The following is a 21,565-nucleotide window of genomic DNA, read 5'->3' on the forward strand; positions in this document are numbered from 1 at the left end:
TCTGCAACATATTCATACAGGGCCAGCCCCTGTAGGGCACTAGGGATGGGTCCTGGGTGACATCGAATCAAATAAACAACTTTCGTTTTTCGTTTTGGGAAAATGATTGAGAATGAAAAAAAGGGAAAGAAACAACAATACACGCCACTGTTCTGGTAGAAGAGAAAAGACGGACGAATTTGTGTCTTTGTTTACATCCCAAAAACCAGCATTTTTAAAAACCCGCCACCAGCGAGAGCAATATCGAGGTGGCAAACCATAATCCCCGTTAAACATTACAAGAAATTGTGGGAAATTTTCTCACCCCGCAGCACAGTTTTATCCGGCCCAGCCTTGCACCCTCACCACCATATAGATGGAGCTGTAAATATTTATGAAAATGGAGAAACCTGGTGTTTAATTAGGTGTCTTTTTATTCCATGGATTGAATGACAGCGGGGGCGCTTGGCGAGTCGTCATCGTCGTTTACATTCTTCTTTCTTGGCGCACTGTTGTTAGTTTGTTAAACTTTTTTTTCTGGATTGTAACGAGGCGTTTGTTTTTTTGTTTTTGGTGCATCGCGATTGCACGATGTAAAGAATTTTTATCATGCAACGAACAATACAAGACTATTAAGATGAGATAGAATTTAAGGTTTTAGTAAAAGCATACAATAAGTTAAATATTAAGGCGTTAAATTTTTGTGAACATTACATATGAAACATGTTTCTCTACTTGAGAGTAGACGTAAAACGTAAAAAAGATAGAAATACGGTTTGTTAATCCGGTTAGAAACTATTAATGGATGACCAGATGTATAAAACAGTGGCAATAATGCTGATCTTCACGGAAAATAAAGAAGAAGATAAAGAACAATCAAAAGTCAGAAATGGGAGACCATGTCTGCTTTGTTTATATTATCATTATTATTATTCCTTTACCTACTTGTCTGCAAGACTGCTACACAAACGGAGATAATACTGCCAACAATTTTAAAAATATCTGTATTAATTTTTTGCACTTTTTGCTGCAAGCTTACTTTTCCATCTAAAAACCTCATTTTTCGAAACATTGTATTTTTTGCGATATAAATGTGAGACGATGGATTGGACAACTCTGGAACGCTAAGGTAGCTTTTAGGTTAGATAAGGTAAGGAAATAAAGGGAAACATAAAGTGGACAACCGTGTACGTGTTGCATAGATCTCTGAGAACGATCACTTGAAATTAGTGAATTGCAGATTATAATTTTTTTTTGTTTCTTATGTTCTTGCTTCAACTCTCTTGATGCTCACTAATGGGCATGTTGCCTTCAGATGTTTGACAATTCCTTCACCTACCCTCGGAGACTTTAAATACTTGCTGCAAGAGCTAAGGATACTGACGTATCTATTCTAAGGGACTCGCCAGAATGATTTGGGACGTCAATACTGAATTCATCTTTTCAGAACTTTCTTCAGCCCTTATATACTTCCGATCATCGATAGTTACTTGCACGATTGCGATTTTCGGTTTGATCAGAATTGTTTTATCTTAATGGCAATGATCGTAGAAAAAGCTGATGAAAAAAACATACGTTCAAATTTGGTTATTTTGTACTAAATCGGTTTGAGGTTTTCAGAAATTTTATATTGATCGTATTTTAGTAATCTTGGAAAGGGATGGTGATCACTTTTGAAAACGTTCATCATGAACCAACTCATTTCTTATTTGTTCCTTAATGTAATTGGTAAAATTATCCTAGGCTATATTCTTGACGGATCTTCAGGAAGACTTTAACCTCCAGAGTGGAACGTTTAGATCATCCTACTCTTGGACTTCATCCTTACTTTCACTTGCACTTTATCTTCTTCTGCTAGTACTTCTACTGTCGATACGCCAGAACTAAACTTCTGTTGGGCACTCAAACCTTTCTCTAAACGAAATACAATCTTTTAAATGCTAGAGAAGCTATATACGGTCGGACACAAAGGGTATTACAATGTCCACACTCCTATGTGTTGTTGATAGGTCCAAGAAAACATTGAAAGCAGATGTCCCGCATCGTTGAGTACCTTGGAAATGTATTAAATTGAGTTTATATTGAAACTCTTTTTGTGGAACTCCCAATCCCACTATCTAGAAAATAGTCGTCTATAGTTTACCAAGGCAACGGTCATTTGTCAATATTATAATTACAACCAATCTTTCACCATTTTCAAATCTTTTCAGAAACATTTGCGATGAATGTTTGATCTGTGTGTAGAAGGAAGTGAAACGATTGAAAACAAATGGCAAACTTTCATCTCCATTGAAGTGTAACTAGCAAATAATATTTAGTGAGCTAGAACGGAAACACTACCGCTAGTTCAAAGGTACGAAACATGCTGCCTACAATAACACCCGCAAGGAGTGCAAGCAAAAGCAACAATCATAAACCCACAAACATTGCCACAAAGCAAAGAAAGGACGCTTTGAACAATTGCACTGAACGTTGCAAACAAAACAGGTCGAACGTAAAGAGTGAAAACAACGCCAAACTCTAGCAGCAAAAGGAAATTACAACATGTTTTGCCACTTTTTCTAACGTTTCCACTTCGACAGATGTCGTTTTTTTGTTTCTTCGGTGAGAAGGGGTGTGAGATGTCTGGATGGGGTGAGTGTTACGCTCACGCGACCGATAAGATGCCGTCGTGTACACGAGTGCATCTGGTGACGGAAACGCATTTCGGCTTGGTATGGATGAAGTGATCGAGACGCGGCTGCACCTGCAACCGGCTATTACTGTCTGCCTCCGCGAATATCCGAACTGTGGAGCAAGCAGTAGTAACAACGCTTCAGATGTTATTTGGAGAAATTTCTTTTGTTGTTATGTTATGCCTCTACTTCCCACAAACCAGCTAAAGTTTGTCGTAAACGTATCCGGTCACATTATGGTTTTACGCCATTCAGCTCCAATACGGACCGACAAAATGAAACGATTCATATTGATAAATGTGGCAATTCAAAGAGCAACAGTTTCATGTGATGTTTTCTGCTCAAGTCTCAAATGTGCATATTGTTGTGAAATGTCTGGGTTTTATGGTTGTTCAAATTGTTGCTCATCACATCCTTTGCGGGTCAGACACATAACTGGCGCGGGTTCCACACGACAGAACCGTCTATTAAATCTTATCTAAACCGTCCTCCCTTGGCAAGGAAAAATTACGTGGAAAAATCAACAGAAAATCTTTTAGGAAAAAAAATCTTTTGGATTCAAATTTTTATGGTTGAATGCCCAAAAAATATCCTTTTAACCGTAAAGTTGGCAACCAAATTTACACACGTAAGTTGGCAACCGGCATACCCGGGTATTCCATACGTTTTGACGCATACAATTAATGGTTTTTTTAATTATATTATATAAATTATTTACTATATACTATACTATACTATAATATACTATAATAATAATAATATAATGATAATTAAAGATTATCATTTATTATATTTTTTTAGATACGATAACACTAACGATCCATTTGAAATTTTAAATCCGAAAAGAAGAAGAAGAGAAACGTCATTCTCCATACAAAATGTATGGAATACCCGGGTATGCTGGTTGCCAACTTACGTGGTAAAGTTTAAAATAATTCAAAATAAAATACTTACTATTTGTTTAAAATTACAATTTTTGTACCAAAATTCGGAAATAAAAAGTTGGGAGGCTACTGAAAGTTTCAGGTAAATACAAACAATGAATCAAAAGTTATTGCAGTTCGAAGTTGAAAAAAATACCCGGGTATCCGGTTGCCTACTTGAAGGTTAAAAATAAACATCCAAAATGTTATTCCTCACAATTGTGCAGGCAAACATTAACCGAATCCGTCACGAACTTCGAACGAACGAAACGTCATGAACGAAAGAAAAATCTACGTAAAATCTTTCATAATCACAGATGTATATTGAATACTTTTTAAAAGATCACTTTTAGCATTTTATTCAACTTTTTCTATTATTCTCCAAAAAAGCTTCATAGTTGTGGTAATATTTTTTTCTTTTTGGCTTAACGATTTCTAAGCAGATCATGCCGGTCTTAAATAATTCATACATGAATAAATACATTACATTTCAAATTATCAAAACGTACAACAGTGCAAAGATTATTTACAATATTTTACAAATATTTGTTTCAATTTTTGTTTAAATTTTTGTTTTGTTTCAGAAGCATATTTCCCGCTTTTGACTGATTGAGAGACATTAAGATGTTCATCCTCACCGGTCAGTGTGCTGTCAGCGAGCTCTTACATTAATTTAATGACCACATTTTGCCCAACGACAACAGCACACCTTTGTGCAGGCGCAGTTTACATCCGTTGTGACATTTTGCTACAAATGCCAATTTGCTGGCTGGTGAAGTAGTTTTCGACACTACACACAGAGCAATACTTGTAACATTGCTTAAAAATATCTCACATACAGCGATCGCTGATCGGGCGTTTTGTTTCTACCGTTGGTTAGTCGTCCATTGGACGTGAATGGTAAATAATTCTCGGTCCAAATCGTTACCGATGCACTTCGCACTGTATGGTACGGGTTTCTATCTCATCAGAAGGGTGGGGTGACCCTTCCTAATGGGGATGAAGGTTGGCCCTTCGGGTGTCGGAGTATTGCTGTTACCACCGTTCCGGTTGCCATTTTTATTGCAAACATCTGGTGTCCAGCAGTGCACGGCGGAACTGCCCAGGACGGTTGGCAACGAATAGGCAGCAGGGACTTGATCGTTTTCGAAGTCCGAATGAGTAGAGGAGGTAGCGATATTTTTTTTTGCATTTGCATGTTTTCTTTAGACGGATCATGCTGAGTGGTTTTTTATTGTTCAACGTTTGCATCCTACTCTGGTGTGTTGAAGAAGGTAAAGAATAGAAAATATATTCATGAAAGATTTTACCTAAAAAAGAGGATCAGAAATACATTTGTAATATAATAATAAAGATCAATAGATTGGTTGGTGGTCTTTTCATGTTGGCTTCAAATTTCATTAACATACACGCTTTCCAGAAAAGGGTTTCGAGTAAGCCCGACGAAACATAAAACGATTTGGAACGAAAACTTCGCCACAGTTGACAGAACCATTAAGGAATGGATTTGGTTCCGGTATTCGCCGGTCGGAAGATCCGAGGCGCCTAAACCTTGTGAACCAGAGAAAGAATCCTAACAATAATAAGCAAGCATGGCTGAAGACTCATAAACCTAGCTACGGTTGGTTCGGAAACCGGAACCTTTGCAATGGGGATATAGAAATCGTAAAAATAATATACTTTTCTGTTTGCCTCTTTGAAGGGTATGATTGACATTGAAAGCTGTCTGGTTGCTGCGTTTGTGCAGGAAGCTAATTTGCATTCCCTAGGCTCTTGATCTACCTCCCACGCTGTAGTGTACAACGCTATACAATCAAGAATAATATAAGACAAAAGAGAAACTTTTAAACGATTGAATGGCACGATAAGAATTCAATGTGAGTAAAACACATTTCAACGATATAATTTGTTGCTTAGTTTTAATATTAGACAAACACATTTGTGTTTGTACGCTTTTCTCAAACGATTCTACCGAAAATTCATCAGAATGACAACTTGCTCTGGATATTAATCTTTGGACATTTATTTGGATCATTACCATGCATGATAAGAAATTGCATTACCAAACTCTTTGGCTTATGAAATTCACATTTGGATGGAGTAAAACGTGGTCTTTCTTGAATGCTGTGCTTCTTATTTTTTTTCGTTGTTCGTCTTCGTTGTTCTTTACTTAAAAAAACGTATAAGGCTTGCATTGCTACGGCAACTGCAGAAGAATGGAAGGATGGATTTTAATTGTGGCATTCCTCTTTCTCTCTCTCTCTCTCTCTCTCTCTCTCTCTCTCCCTCTCTCTCTATCTCTAAGCGTTTCCTTCATTCCACGATTTTCCCACCCGTACGACGTGTAAGACATGCAGCTGAACAAGGAAAAAAATCACATTTTTTGTAATGAGCTACGGATGATGAATTTTCATCAAGCAAAACGAAAACCCCCTTAAGCCCGTTGATGGAAAATGAAAGAATGGATGAAAAGCAAAGAAAACGAAAGATAAAAAACACATATTTCCAACGCATACAGCTAACCTGTGCATGGGATGCATTTTAGGGGTGCAATTGCACAAGGGGAGTTGTATTGATGTTGAAGCAAAGAAGTTGTAGATCCAAACGTTCCTTCTTTACGAGATGCTGCTGCGATATAATTTAGAAAGGCGATTGTCAATTACAAGGTGAAATGTCTGCGTACTCGAGAAAAGCATAGGTTTTCCCTTTTTTTGTTATTGTTCCAACACATAAAAAAGGGGGGAAACCACAGAAACAATCATAGGGGAGGCATGTACGACGAGTGAGTAGCTTAAAAAACAATTAGCACTTGATAAATGTTAGATAAACGTACATAATTTGAGTTTTTATTATTTGCTCTTTACCCGAACCGAGGTGTTTATGGTGTGAAAACATACAAAACCTTTGGATAAATTGTTTCCAGACTGTGTTGTTGTATGAAGATTTTTTTTATCCAATTTTTAACTCTTGTTGAATTGGCTAAGGGAATGGTTTGTTGGCAACTCGTCCACAATTTATACTTAATTTTCACGAAACCAGTACCTTTAATCCCTAATTGGATTTGAAACGGGACTGAGCGTGTGTTACAGATGTGTCCACGCTATTGTATTAAAAATGAAAAATGGAAAAATAACCCCAATCAGATAAATTTAATTATTTTTATTATAAATTTTTGTTAAAGCAATAAAAATAAAATTGCACAAAAAACAAAAATTTAAAAAATTATTAAATTAATCGTTCAAAAAAAAAACGAAGATGCTGCTTAAATAAATAACGACAAAGCACACGGTTTGAATTTTGGTTTCTTTAGATTGCCACTAGATGTCGCTTTAGCTTCCCACTGTGGGTCGATTTAAATTCAACAGTGGTCAAATATTTTAAATTCGTTTGTACGGTAAAGTGCGTACTTTATTGTTACCTTAATTTTTAAATATTTTAATTACAATTGCTTGTCTAACAATTAATTTAATTAGAGAAAGTTGTTTTTCTTACTAAAGGAAATATTTACATTCACCAGAATTATAAAGTAAGATTGTATTACATCTATTGAACGTACAGAATACATCTAAATACAGTCTAATGTGATGATTCAAACACTGAAACGTATACAACATGAATTTCATAATCTAAAAGGCAACACGATTTTGACATCTGATTTTGGCACTACACATGCTTTCATTAAAAGGCACTGAAACACAAACAGTGGCAAATGGATTAGTTTCGTTACAGAAACTTTGCTCCATAAACATCCCAATTCTGCAGGTGCACAAAGTTGATGTAACCCCAATTCCACTTCTGGGACGGTTTATCCCTATCACAGCTTCTGATGAACAACTTGTTAGTGGAGAGATCCGCTTCAAGGCACTGCCCTAGGTGGTCTTTACCGTGGATGATCATTTTCGAAACCTGGTGACGAAGTTGTGGGTGAGTAAACAAAAATCAAGCGTTGTCCTTTTAGTTTCGCACAGTTCTACTCACATAATCATATCGCCACATCTGATTGCCCTGAGACTCGTGGCAGCTAAACAGTACAATCTCATCGTTCAGTTTGGCCGCATCCAGACACTTATCGTTGCTTCGCACACGAATGTCCCGATGGTAAGACAGCGTGAAGAACTGGTTGTTCTGCGGGTGAGTTTTGTTCGAAGCGCACGTATACAGCCCGATCGGTTGCTTCGCCTGATGGTTCAACGAGTCGAGACATAGTTTCGGATTGGCCACACTCTGCACCCGACCGGATGCGAATGGTTGCGGATCGCGGGGCGGGTAGCGTACCAGTAAATCCGGTGCCACCACTTCCAGGAACCATTTGAACGGTTTACACTGCAGTCTTTCCCGTAGATCTCGCTGGTTGCTTAAATCGCCCGGATCCGTTTTGGCGAACTGTGGATTACGTTCGTACAGGAACTGACTGTACTCATCCATCCACACTTCGGCGACGCGCTTGAAGTTTCGCACCACAAAGTTAACGCCACGCGGATTGCCGAACGGTGCGTATCCTCGATAGACATGTCCGACACGGGAACAGGGCGCATCGACAAGACGACCTCCGCATTGCCAGATTTTGAAGCTCAACTCGTACTGTTCACCGCCCCAAATGTCCAGCCCCTCATCGTATCCGCCGAGTTCCCAGAAAAATTTGGCACTAATAGCGAACAATCCACCCGCCATTACTGGGCTGTTGAAGGGTTTCGTCGGATCATCAAGATCACCCGGCAGAAGTGGCAAACGTTTGTAGTAGAACTTCCAATCGAAGGCACCACGTTTGCCTTCATCTTGCGACCGATACTGAAACGTGTCGTGTGCGATCACATCGATGAACGGACAAACGCACGTGCGGTAGTCTTCAGCGATAGGTTCTACAATAAGACCAGCTGGAGTTAGATTGCGCTATTCGCTTGATAGAAATAAATCCTTACACATACCCAATAGGGGAGGTAGCCAGTTGGTATTAACTTCCGTGTGTGAATCCAGCACGATCAGTACGTCACCCCGAGCCTCTCGGGCACCCGCCATTCGTGCAACGATCAAACCAGATCGCTCAGGAAGATCCACTAGACGCACCTTGGGCGTCAGTTCCGTTTCCACAAACTCTCGCAGAGGTGCCCAAAGAAATGGTTTCGTACTGTGATCGTTCACCAGTATGATTTCCTTCAGCAGTGAAGGAGGAGATCGGTTCAGGACACTGTACACTGTGCGGAGCAGCGCACTCCAGTGTTCGTTGTAGAAGATCACGATCACGCTTACCGTTGGGAGTTCCTTAAGATATACCTTGGTGCGGCAACTATAAAAAAGCAAAATCCAGGATAATAAGTGCCGTCCAATCTACACACACACAATCTACCAACTTTGGATGTCGTATGTCCGGTACTGAGCGATTTAACGCGATCATATCACTAACCACCGCCGAATAACCATTCTCCTTGAACAGCTTATCGTTGAGTGCGATATCTTTCTTGCTGGTAAGCTTGTACGGTCGACCATGTTCACCGGGACCGTTCCGTTTCACCTCTTCCTCCATTTGTTCGTAATTGTGCCAATCCATCTTTTCACCGTCAACATTGCGCGGCATCGCAAAGAACTCGTCGCCATCATCGGCGTATCGGTGATAGAGCGTTCGCTTGAAGTTATCCAAATTGTCGTACTTGTGAATGATCAGCAGTACCGTGATTATACCGCAGCAAACGAGAAACAGTAGCTTCACAATCAACTCACCAAACAGAGGCTAGGATAGCAAGGTGGGGGAAGCGATCAAAACAAAACAGTTAATTAACCGGCAGCGGATGAGTGGATGAGTTGGTGAATGATGAACCAAGGCGACAGTGAATAAAATTAATTTACATACGTATTGTCCAATGAAGAGCAAGTTGAGACATGAAACGAGTGTTTTTTTCTGTTTATTATTTTATGTATGGGATAGTCTAACCTAGAAGTTTATGTATAGACAAAGTTCCACGATCTAGAAAGATCAAGACGTGACTGGCAATATTTGAGGGTAAATTTGTTTTCTTTGTTCTGTCTCATATACAAAAAGAGAGTCAATTTTAAGAAAAACAAGTCTGAATAGTTGAATTATTGTTCAATTATGGACAATGTGGATGGCAATTTGAAACAATTTTCTGTCTGCAGGTTTTAGTGTATTGGAAAACCATTCATCTAGCACATCACCATCCGACAGTAATTGACAGGAATCGATCTCTGGACAAAAGGGATGAGAACGAACGATCGATCGAGTACCCGATCCTCGAATGAGCTAAACTAACATTGCAAAATCGTTAACAAACGAAAGAAGACATTCGATAATTGAGAGAACAAGCCGTTGATGTTCGACGCTACGACCTTGAAGGTAGCGTGTGAAGCAGAAACGGTAGCAGAGCATCTTCTCAATTCTGTTGAAGAGATATTGGCTGCTTTTGATGTTCATATTGATATGTAAAATAAATTACACTTGATGAGGTACACATGGTCTTGTGTATCAAGTCATATCTACTGATTGCAAATTACAAATTATATGTTAATATATAACGAACGTATATTAAAGAATTCGGTTGCTACAAACTTTTCGTTACTGAAATTTGGGTTAGTGTCGTGTAAAAAAATATAACTTCAATTAAAATAATTTCAAGAGTAACATATGACACTAAACGTTGTAGCCCGAAGCGTTTTTTTGCGTTTTGTATGTATGTTTTTTTTTAATTTCATCGTAACACAAGACTTAAACGCCCGTAAAGACGGGCAAAACGAAGCCAGTGCAAGTGAACGTAAAATGTAATGGCTTGGATGAGTGGCATAATTTTGTTTTTTGTTTGTTTTTGCTTTATTTTTTATCACCAAACCTATGGCCAGATGGCATCATACAACATGCCATCTAAGCATAGCCTTGGTGAGTTTTAAGCGTAATTGCATGAGTGTTTGGTCTAAGGGAGGTACGAGCTGTTAGTTTACAAATAAAATGCAGCCACATACCAAACACGTTAAGGTTTTTCTTCTCTTATTAGGTTAACGTGGTCAGTAAATTAACATTTTGCAGTTTTTTTCCTAGTTGTTTGAGTTTTTTTCCTATACATATGTTAATATTGTCAAAGTTTTTAGTACTTACAAGGGTTAAATATTTGTAATTATTTTTTTAAAAAACTTTTTAGTAACTTTTCTTCAATTTTGTTTTCTTTTTAAGTGAAAAACTTTCACATGTCTTTTACAACTTCAAAGAAATTTTTTTTTCTAATTTTTTGTATCAACTTTGCCAACCTTTGTAAAACCCTGCAATCGAAACTTAATGCACATTTGCTTATCATCGTACTTCGCTTTCCTGCTCCGTTCATGATAAAAGCTATCCGAGCGTTATGGCGGGATTGTTACCATTGTAGCCCACACTTGATAGTGACATCCGTTTCATTGCTTGGACACTCGAAACCACGGCAACACGCAATGTTTGTCCCAATGTGCCACTACGCAGCAGCGAAGTAATAACCATTGGGTCGCCACCCCCAAAGTCAAACTCCTAACATCAACATACCGGGTGGATGATAAAATCAGATTTTATTAATTACAAACCACCCTTATCGCCGGTTGTAGCCCTCTCCGCGTATAAACACACACATATGCCACAACGCGCGATTGATGAGCATTTGAGGCTAATTTGTAACCGTTCGCCCTTTTAGCTTTGGTTGGTTGTTTCCATTCGTGACCAAGCCATTAGTTTGCCGGTTAGCGTGTGTTTTATGAGCAGGATTGGTTTAAGTTTATTTCTTTACGACAATTGTTTGCGCCTTAAAGTTCGGTTTTCCCCGACGCCGTGTACGGTCGTGTTGCTTTCGGTTGCCGTGGTAAGGTGGAAAGCAAACATTAATCATTCGCTCGCACAAGTGAACACAAAACCGTGACGAAGGAATTTGTCATCAAACTGCACTGGATGGAATTATTATTAGCAGAGTTTGTGCTGAGCATTGTAGCATCTGTGAGACGGTACGACAATATGCCCTCGCGTAGTCACTTTGTTTGCTGCGTAAACAAACGAACCATTGAAACGAAGGCAAAAATCGAAGCGAACTGATCAAAATACAAAAAAAAAATATCACACAACACTTATGCTTGTGTTTCCTATTGTAGGTTCGATTTAGTTATTTTTTTCTGAATTAATTAATTAGCAAACGGGCAGATAAAGCGCACACTAAGAAGATGTTACACACAAAAAGATTTTTTTTTGGGTTTTACAATCGCACACATAAACTTTAGTCGGCGTAAGCAAACACACACACGCACACGAAAACACAATGGGTGGTGGGAAATTCGTGGACAAGGCCACTGAAGATGGCTTAAAAAGAAGATGTTGTGAATTTCCTCTATATCTCCACTTCCTTTAAGTGGGGTATCGTTTGATTTATAAGGTACCATGGCTAGAATGCCGCCACTGTGTAGAACGAGTTTTGTTTTAAATTTCGCATTTTAAGACTAACGACCGATACGATTATGGTTCCGCAATGCATACGGTATCATCTTCACGGAGTTTTATTGGGCTTCTCGAACAAGAAGAACGGCTCCGGTGCTTCCCAAAAATTCTTAATCCATCCGTACCTTTCGATGCGAGGATCGTTTAAGTTGTCGTAAAAATCTTGGAACGCGCATGGCGATTACTGGGCGATACTTCCACGTGCTGCTCCCAATATACGTCTTGTCACATTTTTACCAAATTTGTCACACATTAAACCACCATCATTATGCTGCAGTTGTACTTGACGCTTACGAGTTACTCTTTGGAGAAATATATCTCTCCGGGCGTATTGTCCGAACACGTCCGAGCAACGAAAGGCACAGATAAAAACTGACACAAACCGTGCGGAATCGAGTTGCCTGCGAGCGGCTCGGTTCCCCAAAGCATAAGGGCCGAATACATCGCGATACCACACTGACCCGGCGGTTCAGTGTGTGTGTGCCTAAATCACACCAAAAAAAGAATGTCTTCTTCGCGGCAACAGCGACACGAATGTTGGTCCTTCATTAGAGCAGGTTGACAGTGTTTGGTGGGTTTCTGTTACTTGTTTTTTCCCTCTTTTTGGAACCCGAAATTTCGTTCTGTTGTGGGCTTCTCGTTCGTTAACGGCCATCGTTCCATGGTTTGTGGTTACCACGCAGCATTGTATTCGATTAATTCGCATATTTCGTAATCAGAGCGAGTTCGATCGAGACGGCGAGACACGCGATGAGGTCCAATTTTTGGACGTTGTATAGCCGATAGAATTCGTTAGTGAAAGTCGAACATTGTACCGAGCAAATGTTCATATCGAACAGGATATGGTTCAACATCTTGCTTTTGATTTTAGTCTGCCATTCTCGATCGTGTTGTGTCCTTTTACGTTGGAGAAAGATTGCACTTTTATCCAGTGCTTTTTGCTGTATTGTATTTCTTATTTGCCCTATTGTACGAACAAATGGTGAAAGGCGATCTTATTGTGTTATACATTGCACATTAAATACCTCCAGTTTATTGACCTTGCTTTTACAATATTCGGGAGCGATCGTGCGGGATTGCAAAAGTTCCATTTTAAGGGAAACAACATCAAATAGAAAATAACAAAATGACGAACGATTGCCAACGAAATGAACGCACAAGAGAAAGGATGACAGGGATAGAGAAACGTGTACCGTTAAGGAATGTAACACATGTAAATGAAGTCATTTACGGCCATTATTGGGAATGATCTCACCGCTTAAGTCATGGACGCGTTTGTAGCTTTGTATAAAATTTTGTAGTTATAAAAAATTTATTGCAGGCCCGGTGGTGTATGCGATAAACGGCGCCGGGCCACACGACTGGACTGGGTATCAAATCACATTCGGATCGTCTCCCCGTAGCAAGGACTGACTATCCTGGTACTTGGTAAAATAAGTCTAGATACGGCCTGGCCGTTCTTAAGGAGCAAAAACAAAAAATAAATAAATTATTGCTTGAAAATATCAGTACCAACCAACACTATGATTGTATTTTATGAGTTCTAAATTGCGGTTAACATTACAACATAAATGAAACAAATACTCTATGGACATAGCAAATATTTCGATTGAGTCTCCTTTCCTTATATTTTAAAATATTTAGTTTTTTTTGCATACCAATTCCTGTATTATCGTGTTATTTATCGATTTAATGAATATAACATTTGTTATTTTAGAAAGCACATATCATTAAGTTGAGTCTGTATTTTGAGAAAACATTGAAACTAATGAGGAAAACCTGATGACAACACTTTCTTATTTGATGCAATAGCTTTTTGCTCATTTTGCTATATTTATATTTATAATTCATGCAAATAAATTAAGCAGACTAAATAACTTACAGGTATAAACGATATTACCATCGGATTCGAAATACACGAAACTAAATGGACTTCCAAAAGTGAATTCCGAAAACTACCAATTTAAACTGAAGGAATAGGGTAGGAATAACGATGAATAGGATTGTTCAAGGGGTAGGAATGTGACCGAGATCCATGCGTCAACTGGTATAACTCCGCCCAAGAATGTGGTTGTTGCATGGTAATTACACGACTAAACTAATTGGACCACTTTAACGAAAAGATACATTTTATCTACATGCGTTTTCGTTTCTTATTTATCTAGGTAACATTGCTTCGCAATGTAGTTAGCAAACTAGATAGAAAACAGATAAAACACAAAACTACACACCGCCGCTATTGTTTCGTACACGGCTGTGAGCGAATGACAGTTGTAGCAAAACAATGCCAAACGAAATTGTAGCCGCTGCGATAAAACAAATCATAAAAAACAAAAACATCATTGCTCGGGTTGCGAAAATTTCAACCCGTTCCGGAATGTCGTCGGAAAACAAATCCCCGCTGCTGGAGCGGGCCCGTAACATAGTGCCTCATCTCGACACGGACCGTCACAAGGGGCAGGCTGGCCGGATCGGCATCGTGGGCGGTTCGCTCGAATACACCGGGGCACCGTATTTTGCAGCGATAAGTGCACTGAAGGTGGGCGCGGATCTGGTGCATGTGTTTTGTCCGGATGCGGCCGCTCAGGTCATCAAATCGTACAGCCCGGAACTGATTGTGCATCCGTTGCTTGATTCCAATAACGCCATCATTCAGATCGAACCGTGGTTAGAGCGACTGCATGTGCTTGTCATCGGACCGGGGCTTGGGCGGAACAGACAGATTATGCAGACGGTGGCCGAGTTGATCAAAATCTGTCGCCAGCTACAGAAACCGCTTATCATCGATGCGGACGGACTGTTTCTAATCACGCAGGATATCGGTTTGGTGAAGGATTATTACGGTGTCATACTGACGCCGAATGCCATCGAATTTTGTCGGCTGTTTGGAAAGGATCGGGATCAAATAATGCTTTCGCTGGGTCGGCTTGGTGCCGGTGTGACTGTGATCGAAAAGGGCCTAAACGATCGGATCTACGACTCGCTATCGCTGGAGAAGTACGAATGCCCACAGGGTGGTTCCGGACGGCGCTGTGGCGGTCAGGGGGATTTGCTTGCCGGCTCGTTGGCCACTTTCTACTATTGGGCGTTGGAGTCTAAGCAAGAAATTAGCCCGGCTATGGTTGCCTGCTTTGCGGCCAGTACACTTACGAAAACGTGCAACAAGTATGCGTTCAAGCTGAAGGGACGTAGCATGACTTGTAGCGATATGATCGACCAAATTCATCCCGTGTTTGATGACCTGTTTGAGCACAAGAAGGATTAGGGATGGTCGCACCGGAGCTTCTATCGTACGGATCACTCGACGGTGTTGCTCATTTATCGATACCTCAGGTCTACACGTTCTCTTATCATCGTCACTTTTAGCGTTATCATCATCAGTGTGCTCGTTGTTGTATCCATGTACTTTAGCTCCGGCAGCCTGGTTTGACAATTGGCCGACAAATTCCCCACACTAAGCGATGCAACGAAACGTTAGAGGGTAACGAAAAACACAAAACAAACACAGTCGATGTTGCTCCAACGAACAGACTAGCGACCAGTCGCGACTTATCCGAGGGAAAGTTTATTTCCAAGCGAATTCTACAGGTGATGGTATTTTAATAGCGTGGTAATTTTAAGAATAGCAGGGCCAATAGACTAAGGTCAGGCGAAGAAGTTTAAAATGAAATAATTAGAACGCAGGGTCGTCAGTCTGAATTATCTAGTTCATCGTCTCATGAATCACCTCTCAGCAAGTACGGTCAAGGACTGGTCAATCGGTTAAATAGTTGCGTACGAATTTACATTTTTGCACGGTTTTATAACACATTCAACTAGGGGCGAAGCTAAACATAAGAATAAGAATCTATTTTCATCTTTAAGGAGTGGGAGTGTGGAAATTATAAAATACCAAAGATATCTAATAAAGAATATTGCAAAATATCTGCAGAAAAATGGAAAACAGAAATTATCAACACATTGGTATAGTATTAATTGAATATTTACGATGTATGGTAATATTTATAACAAATATGTTATTATCATCCACTACTCAAATAGTGCTCCTTGCGATTTCGCTTCAAATTTCTTCTTCTCTCTCTGTCTCTTTCTTCTCTTCGCTCCTTTTCTCATCTTGGCCTGTCTCATCATCCAGAAAACTCACCCATCAGTCTTTTCCAAAGAAGCTTGATCCGAAAAAGGGGTTGCCCCCCCCCAACAACAACCGCAACGGAAAGTCAAAATTAAATTTTGATCTAGTGCGTGAACCGCTTAATCCTATGCAATGACGCTTCTGGGTCGCATCATAGTTTTTTTTTTATTACAAAGCCCTCTGGGCAGTACATCTATTCTTGTGATAACATAATATTTCAAAGCAATACGGCCAGGCCGTTCTTTATGAATAAAAAAAAAAAAATATTTTAATACATTGGCTAACTCTTTTTACAGCAATTATAGATAACATTTAACGCTGATGTTAAAGGGTTGTGCAATGCTCGGAATATTTCTGCTGAAAATAATCAATAAAAAATAAATAACCACGATAAGATATCAAAGTTGACTGATAAAGCTTTTTTGGGATCATTTGTAAGGGATACTCACTAGCTTCGTAGAAGCAGTTGTTTCTTTATGCATTGCTGTGTTATGTGAAGTTAAGGAATATTTTCTTTTAAAAAAACCTGTAAAAATTAGCGAAAACTTGCGCGTAAAACAAATCAAAGACGTGAATTTAAATTTGATGTAGTGCATACCGTGTGAAAAAAAAATCAGACCAATTGTAAAGGTGTGGTGAACGTGTCGTAATCAAGTACCACCAAACCAACGACTCATCTGTGAGTGTTAGCAACAAGTGTTCGTACGATTGTTGCCGCGAGTGAATCGAAAAGACACGAACGTTTCAAATGTGAAGTAAAATAAAATAACATAGTTTTGTGGTTAGCTGTTTGTAAAATTTTGTTAAGGTTTTCCATCATCAATTCAACTCTTTACTTTGACACCTACAACTTGATTGACAAACGCAAAAAAACGATTGCCTATCAGAAATATGCAGTATTGAGCAAATAACCCTGTTTCCTCAATGTCCAAAGTAATTAACAAACTTATTCGAGCACTTTCATTTTAACGAAAATTGAACACCACTTATAAATAATAAATATTAAAAATTGAATCCAAGCAATACGCCGAGGCCGTTCTTCTTGAATAAAAAAAAAACAACACTAAAATCCATCATGAAACAAGAAGAAGTTACTTTTTCTCTAAAGAACATCGATGATCGGCAGGTTGTCGAGGTTTTTGGTAGACAGATAGTTCTGAATTCCGTATTATCCAAGGTAGAGAACGAAGTTTCAAACAATCCTAATATCGAAGAGGTTCGTTTCATCGCCGGTACGATCTTTACGATTGACGCTAATCTTGAGAAGGAAGTATGGCGCGGACGGAATATTGTAGTTTATGCAAAAGAAATAATGGTTTCCCAACCGGTTCACTGGAACGTGTCTGGAAAAGATAGTTGTCATAAATACGAACGAAATGCTGGGACTGGCGAAGACGGGACTGGTTTGAATGGAAAAGATGGAATAGCTGGCAGAAGCGGAGGCAACGTTTTGATACTTGCCAAAAGTATGAAAGGCTCAGAGAATTTAACAATTTCTGCCAATGGAGGAAATGGTAGCAATGGCCAAGATGGCGGCAATGGGAAGGCGGGTGAAGATGGAAAGGGTATTAGTAGATCGGAGTTTGATTCTTTGTTTCCCCTTCCTTCTAATATTTTATCTCCTCCAGGATTTCTTGGAAAAACTTTTAGAAGCTTACTAAGTAAATCTGACACAATTGAAGTAGGATGGACGCAAAAGTATTTTCCTTTCATCACCGATACTACCGAAGACATCGATGTATTTAAATCTACTTTACAAGCGGTAAATCCTACAGGTTGTCACTTATTCCTGAAATCTAAGACTGAAGATGGACATGGTATCACATATTCGTACCATAATGGATTTGGTTACCAAATATTTCTATTGTACGAAGGAACGGCAGGAGAAGCGGGTAAACCCGGAGGGCAGTTTGGTTTGGGCGGAGAAGGTGGTAAACCTGGCGAAGTCAAAATAGTGTGTTTGGAGGGTAATCAGAATGTTAGAGCTAAAATTGTAACCAAAAGTGGAGCTGACGGAATCAATGGCAAAGGGGGTGTAAATGGTCGCAATGGCAAAAGAGGATGGGATATGGCCTACATGGAATATGACAATGTAAGAATTTTTGGTCCAGGTACATGGCCTAAATATTACGGAAGAGATGAAAATAGCAGTCTCAAGATAAATTACTATACCTCCAGTGCAGATGATAGAGTACGCTGTCCATACAAGAAGGACACTGGTTATCCATTTGCTGGCATAACAGAATCAAAGATTGAGAACAAAACTATGGCAACATTACAAGAAAGAAATAATAGTAGATCAGATATAGGGCGCGAGCATCAATCCAAAGCTGTAGGAAAGAAAACAATTTCAAGGCAGCGAATTTTAAATACTTATTCTACATTTATGAACACCGTAGAAGCGGAAATTCAAGCAGAACAAAAGAAGCGAGAATATGAGCAACAACAAGCTGCTGAAATGGAAAGGCAAAAAGAAATGGAACAAGCTGCACAGAGACGAGCTTTTGAAGAGCAACTTGCAGCACAACAACAACAACAGGTAGATGAACTTAAGGAGTACTTTTTAGGAAGGTTGTTTATAGAAGAAGAGAACAATGTTCAAAGTCCTGTGGCTCAATGTTGTGAAGAAGTTGAAGAAATTCAGAATACTACTACCCAGCAACAGAATTCTGAAACATTGGCAGAAAATCTTCAATCAAGTCAACAAAACAGTGAAGAAGTAGACTTAGCAACATTTTCACTCAAACGACATGTACCATTCCAACCAGGTTCAGAACATAATGATGGAAAAGTTAAGATTTCGGTTAGTTCCAAAGGTAAACATAACATTGATGAAACGTTTGCTATGAATTGTCAATATTCGAATTTAGATGACTGGATTCATTTGAACACGACCATTCTTGATTGTAAACGTCTTAAACAATTAATGGATCGTTTTAATACTGATAAAGGGCATTTGATCGACGAGCAATCGGAAGAAACCAATGCTAAACTACATGCCGTAGAACAAATGTTTGTTGGTAAATATAAACTAGCTTCTCTACATGCTCTGACAACTGCTCCGCAAATGGAACACGAAATGAAACAAATAGATACTATTAAAATAAAAAATGAATCCAAATATCTTACGCAAACTAAAGAAAAAAATAACATGATCGAACATAACATACTAGGTACGATGAAACAGTACCTATTTGAAAATACTCAAGAGTTGAGGGACAACCTAGCATCGTTTGTAACGCAAGAAATGATGATTGATAATTTAGACCTGAATCGAGCAGTGAAGACATTTGTAATGGAAACAGAATATACCGATTTGCTTGAAGAACGTTTAGAAAACTTGCAAAACGAACTTAAGAAGCCACAGCACAAACACATCCACCGATTTTGGGATGGATTGGATGATAGACCACTGGTAGATGAAGTGAAGGAAATGATTGAAAAAGATAGCACACTGAAGGCTCTTTACGATCGATGGAATGAAGTGAAACGCAGAGCATTACAATATGAGTTACAAGATCTAATTGTGGATGAAGACGGAAAGAAAAAATTCACATCATACATACGAAGCAAAGGCGTGATGTCTGAAAGCTGTAGAGAATTGTTAGCATATGTGTACGATATCAATCTGAGAGTCTATGACAGGGATGAAGATGATGAATTAATTCTTTGCGAGGATCATAATTCTTTATCTGACACAAAAAATTACATCCTTTCAAGGGGTGATGAGTTTGTGCAGCTTACAGTAAATGAAGAATACCTACAACTGGGTAAAGAACGATTACAAAAAGATAAAATATATGCCAAAATTCTTGGCGATTTCGACATGCTGAAAAGCATTGCAGACATCACAAATTATTTGGAAAAAAGTGTTCTTCCAGAAGGTAATCAAAACGAAGCTGAGCAAGACCATTTTGATGAAAAATTAGCTTCAAAAATGATAGCAAATTTCTTTCCAGAAGAAAAACGACATGAATTACAAGCAATGTTGGAAAAAGTGGGATATGAATATTCAAAACAAAAAGGAATTTTGCAACACATGCTACAACGTTTCACTCACGAAGGGATACACATATCTTTCAACGAGATGTGTTTTTTCATAAACGCTGTGCTGGACAATTTTGTACATAATGATCAAGAGGCGTACACATTCACGTGGATTGTGGCAGCTTATAGTCAACGCAATTGGATGGATGAAGTTGTTCTGCTGCAGCTAGAAACATATTTCCAGAAGAAATTGAAAGAAACACAACAGTGGCGAAATTATTTGGGGAACATAAAAAGCAAGGAAGTATTGCTAGTATTTGCCACTGAGCTTCAAGGTAGTGTCTGTTCTGTAGAGTGCGTCGATGAGATATTGCGTCTGTTGAGCAATGTTCCAATCGAATCAATGCTTTTCGATGGAATACCTCTTACGGAATGGTGTTACTTTCTTAAGGAATACAACTGGATGGTTAAATTGAGGCAACTTCTAGAATGGAGCAAAGATGAAAAATTAGAGGATGCTACTTACTACATGAGATCTGTAGAGAACATGTTTGGAGAAAGTAAGGCTACTGATTTACTGGACGTAATTAAAGACAAAGAAAACGATGTAAATGAAGCTTTGGTGCTGGGTGTTCTATTAAATTTACATAAGCAAAAATGGAAACTGTCGGATGAAGATATTGGTACCTTAAAACTGTGCAGCTTGCAAGAGTGGACAGCTAAAATGGAAGAAAAATATAAACCGATTCTAGATGAACTCAAAATAGACCAACTAGCAGAAATAATTGTGAATGATAAAATTTCATCTGATGAAATATCCAAGCATCTGCCGAAGATGCAAACATCCATACAAAAGATTTCAGATAAAAAGATCTCATACAATGAAAGTCCAGTGGCATTATTTACAGAGCATGAGATAAAAACATGGGTTGAAGAATTTCGCGGTAAAACGAACTATAACACCGTGGAGCGCCATTTAGACACATACGAGGAAATGCTCGCTGTCATTGATAGAGCAATAGAGATTAAGAGAGGATTTCGACTTCGCGACACCCAGAGACTAAGCGTGTTAATGTTATTGGCGAACGATCGAAGCACATTGGCTCAAGTATCAACTGGCGAAGGAAAATCGTTAATTGTGGTAGCCCTCTCATTGATGAAGGCTCTCTTAAGGGAAAAGGTAGACGTTGTGACAAGCTCGCCAGTACTCGCTAGGCGAGATTCGGAGGTGAACGCAGATATTTATGGAATGTTCGACATCAACGTATCACACAACTGTAGCGATGATATTGAGGAACGCAAAGAGGCGTACTCTATGCATCAAGTGGTGTACGGTGATCTGGCAAACTTTCAACGAGACTACTTGCTGGACAGATTCTATGGGAAGAACGTATTGGGTGATCGTGATTTCACAAATGTC

At 39.1% G+C, this 21,565-nt stretch overlaps 2 protein-coding genes across 35 annotated transcripts in view; one reads left to right on the top strand and one right to left on the bottom strand.

Annotated features, from left to right (window-relative positions):
• Positions 1–5,266: 5,266 nt before the first annotated feature.
• The window catches only part of LOC125770109 (N-acetylgalactosaminyltransferase 6-like), a 156,784-nt gene continuing 140,485 nt past the window's right edge, over positions 5,267–21,565 (bottom strand). For 14 of the 34 annotated variants that reach the window (XM_049439381.1, XM_049439397.1, XM_049439383.1 and 11 more), the window contains 4 exons: positions 8,926–9,302; positions 8,503–8,861; positions 7,556–8,436; positions 5,269–7,483 (listed from right to left, as the gene is read on the bottom strand). In XM_049439381.1, coding sequence (XP_049295338.1) covers positions 7,301–7,483; positions 7,556–8,436; positions 8,503–8,861; positions 8,926–9,302 — 1,800 coding nt within the window. In that variant the 3' untranslated portion in view covers positions 5,269–7,300. Of the gene's footprint in view, positions 7,484–7,555; positions 8,437–8,502; positions 8,862–8,925; positions 9,303–12,151; positions 12,455–21,565 lie in introns of those variants that run through there. The other 20 variants (XM_049439375.1, XM_049439378.1, XM_049439377.1 and 17 more) reach the window with 6 other exon arrangements.
• Positions 14,273–15,975, top strand: LOC125770112 (ATP-dependent (S)-NAD(P)H-hydrate dehydratase). Its single transcript, XM_049439412.1, has one exon. The coding sequence runs from the start codon at positions 14,311–14,313 to the stop codon at positions 15,289–15,291; it is 981 nt and encodes a 326-aa protein (XP_049295369.1). The 5' UTR covers positions 14,273–14,310; the 3' UTR covers positions 15,292–15,975.

The sequence above is a fragment of the Anopheles funestus genome, chromosome 3RL (genome assembly GCF_943734845.2).
Source record: "Anopheles funestus chromosome 3RL, idAnoFuneDA-416_04, whole genome shotgun sequence".
NCBI classification, from domain to species: Eukaryota; Metazoa; Arthropoda; class Insecta; order Diptera; family Culicidae; genus Anopheles; species Anopheles funestus.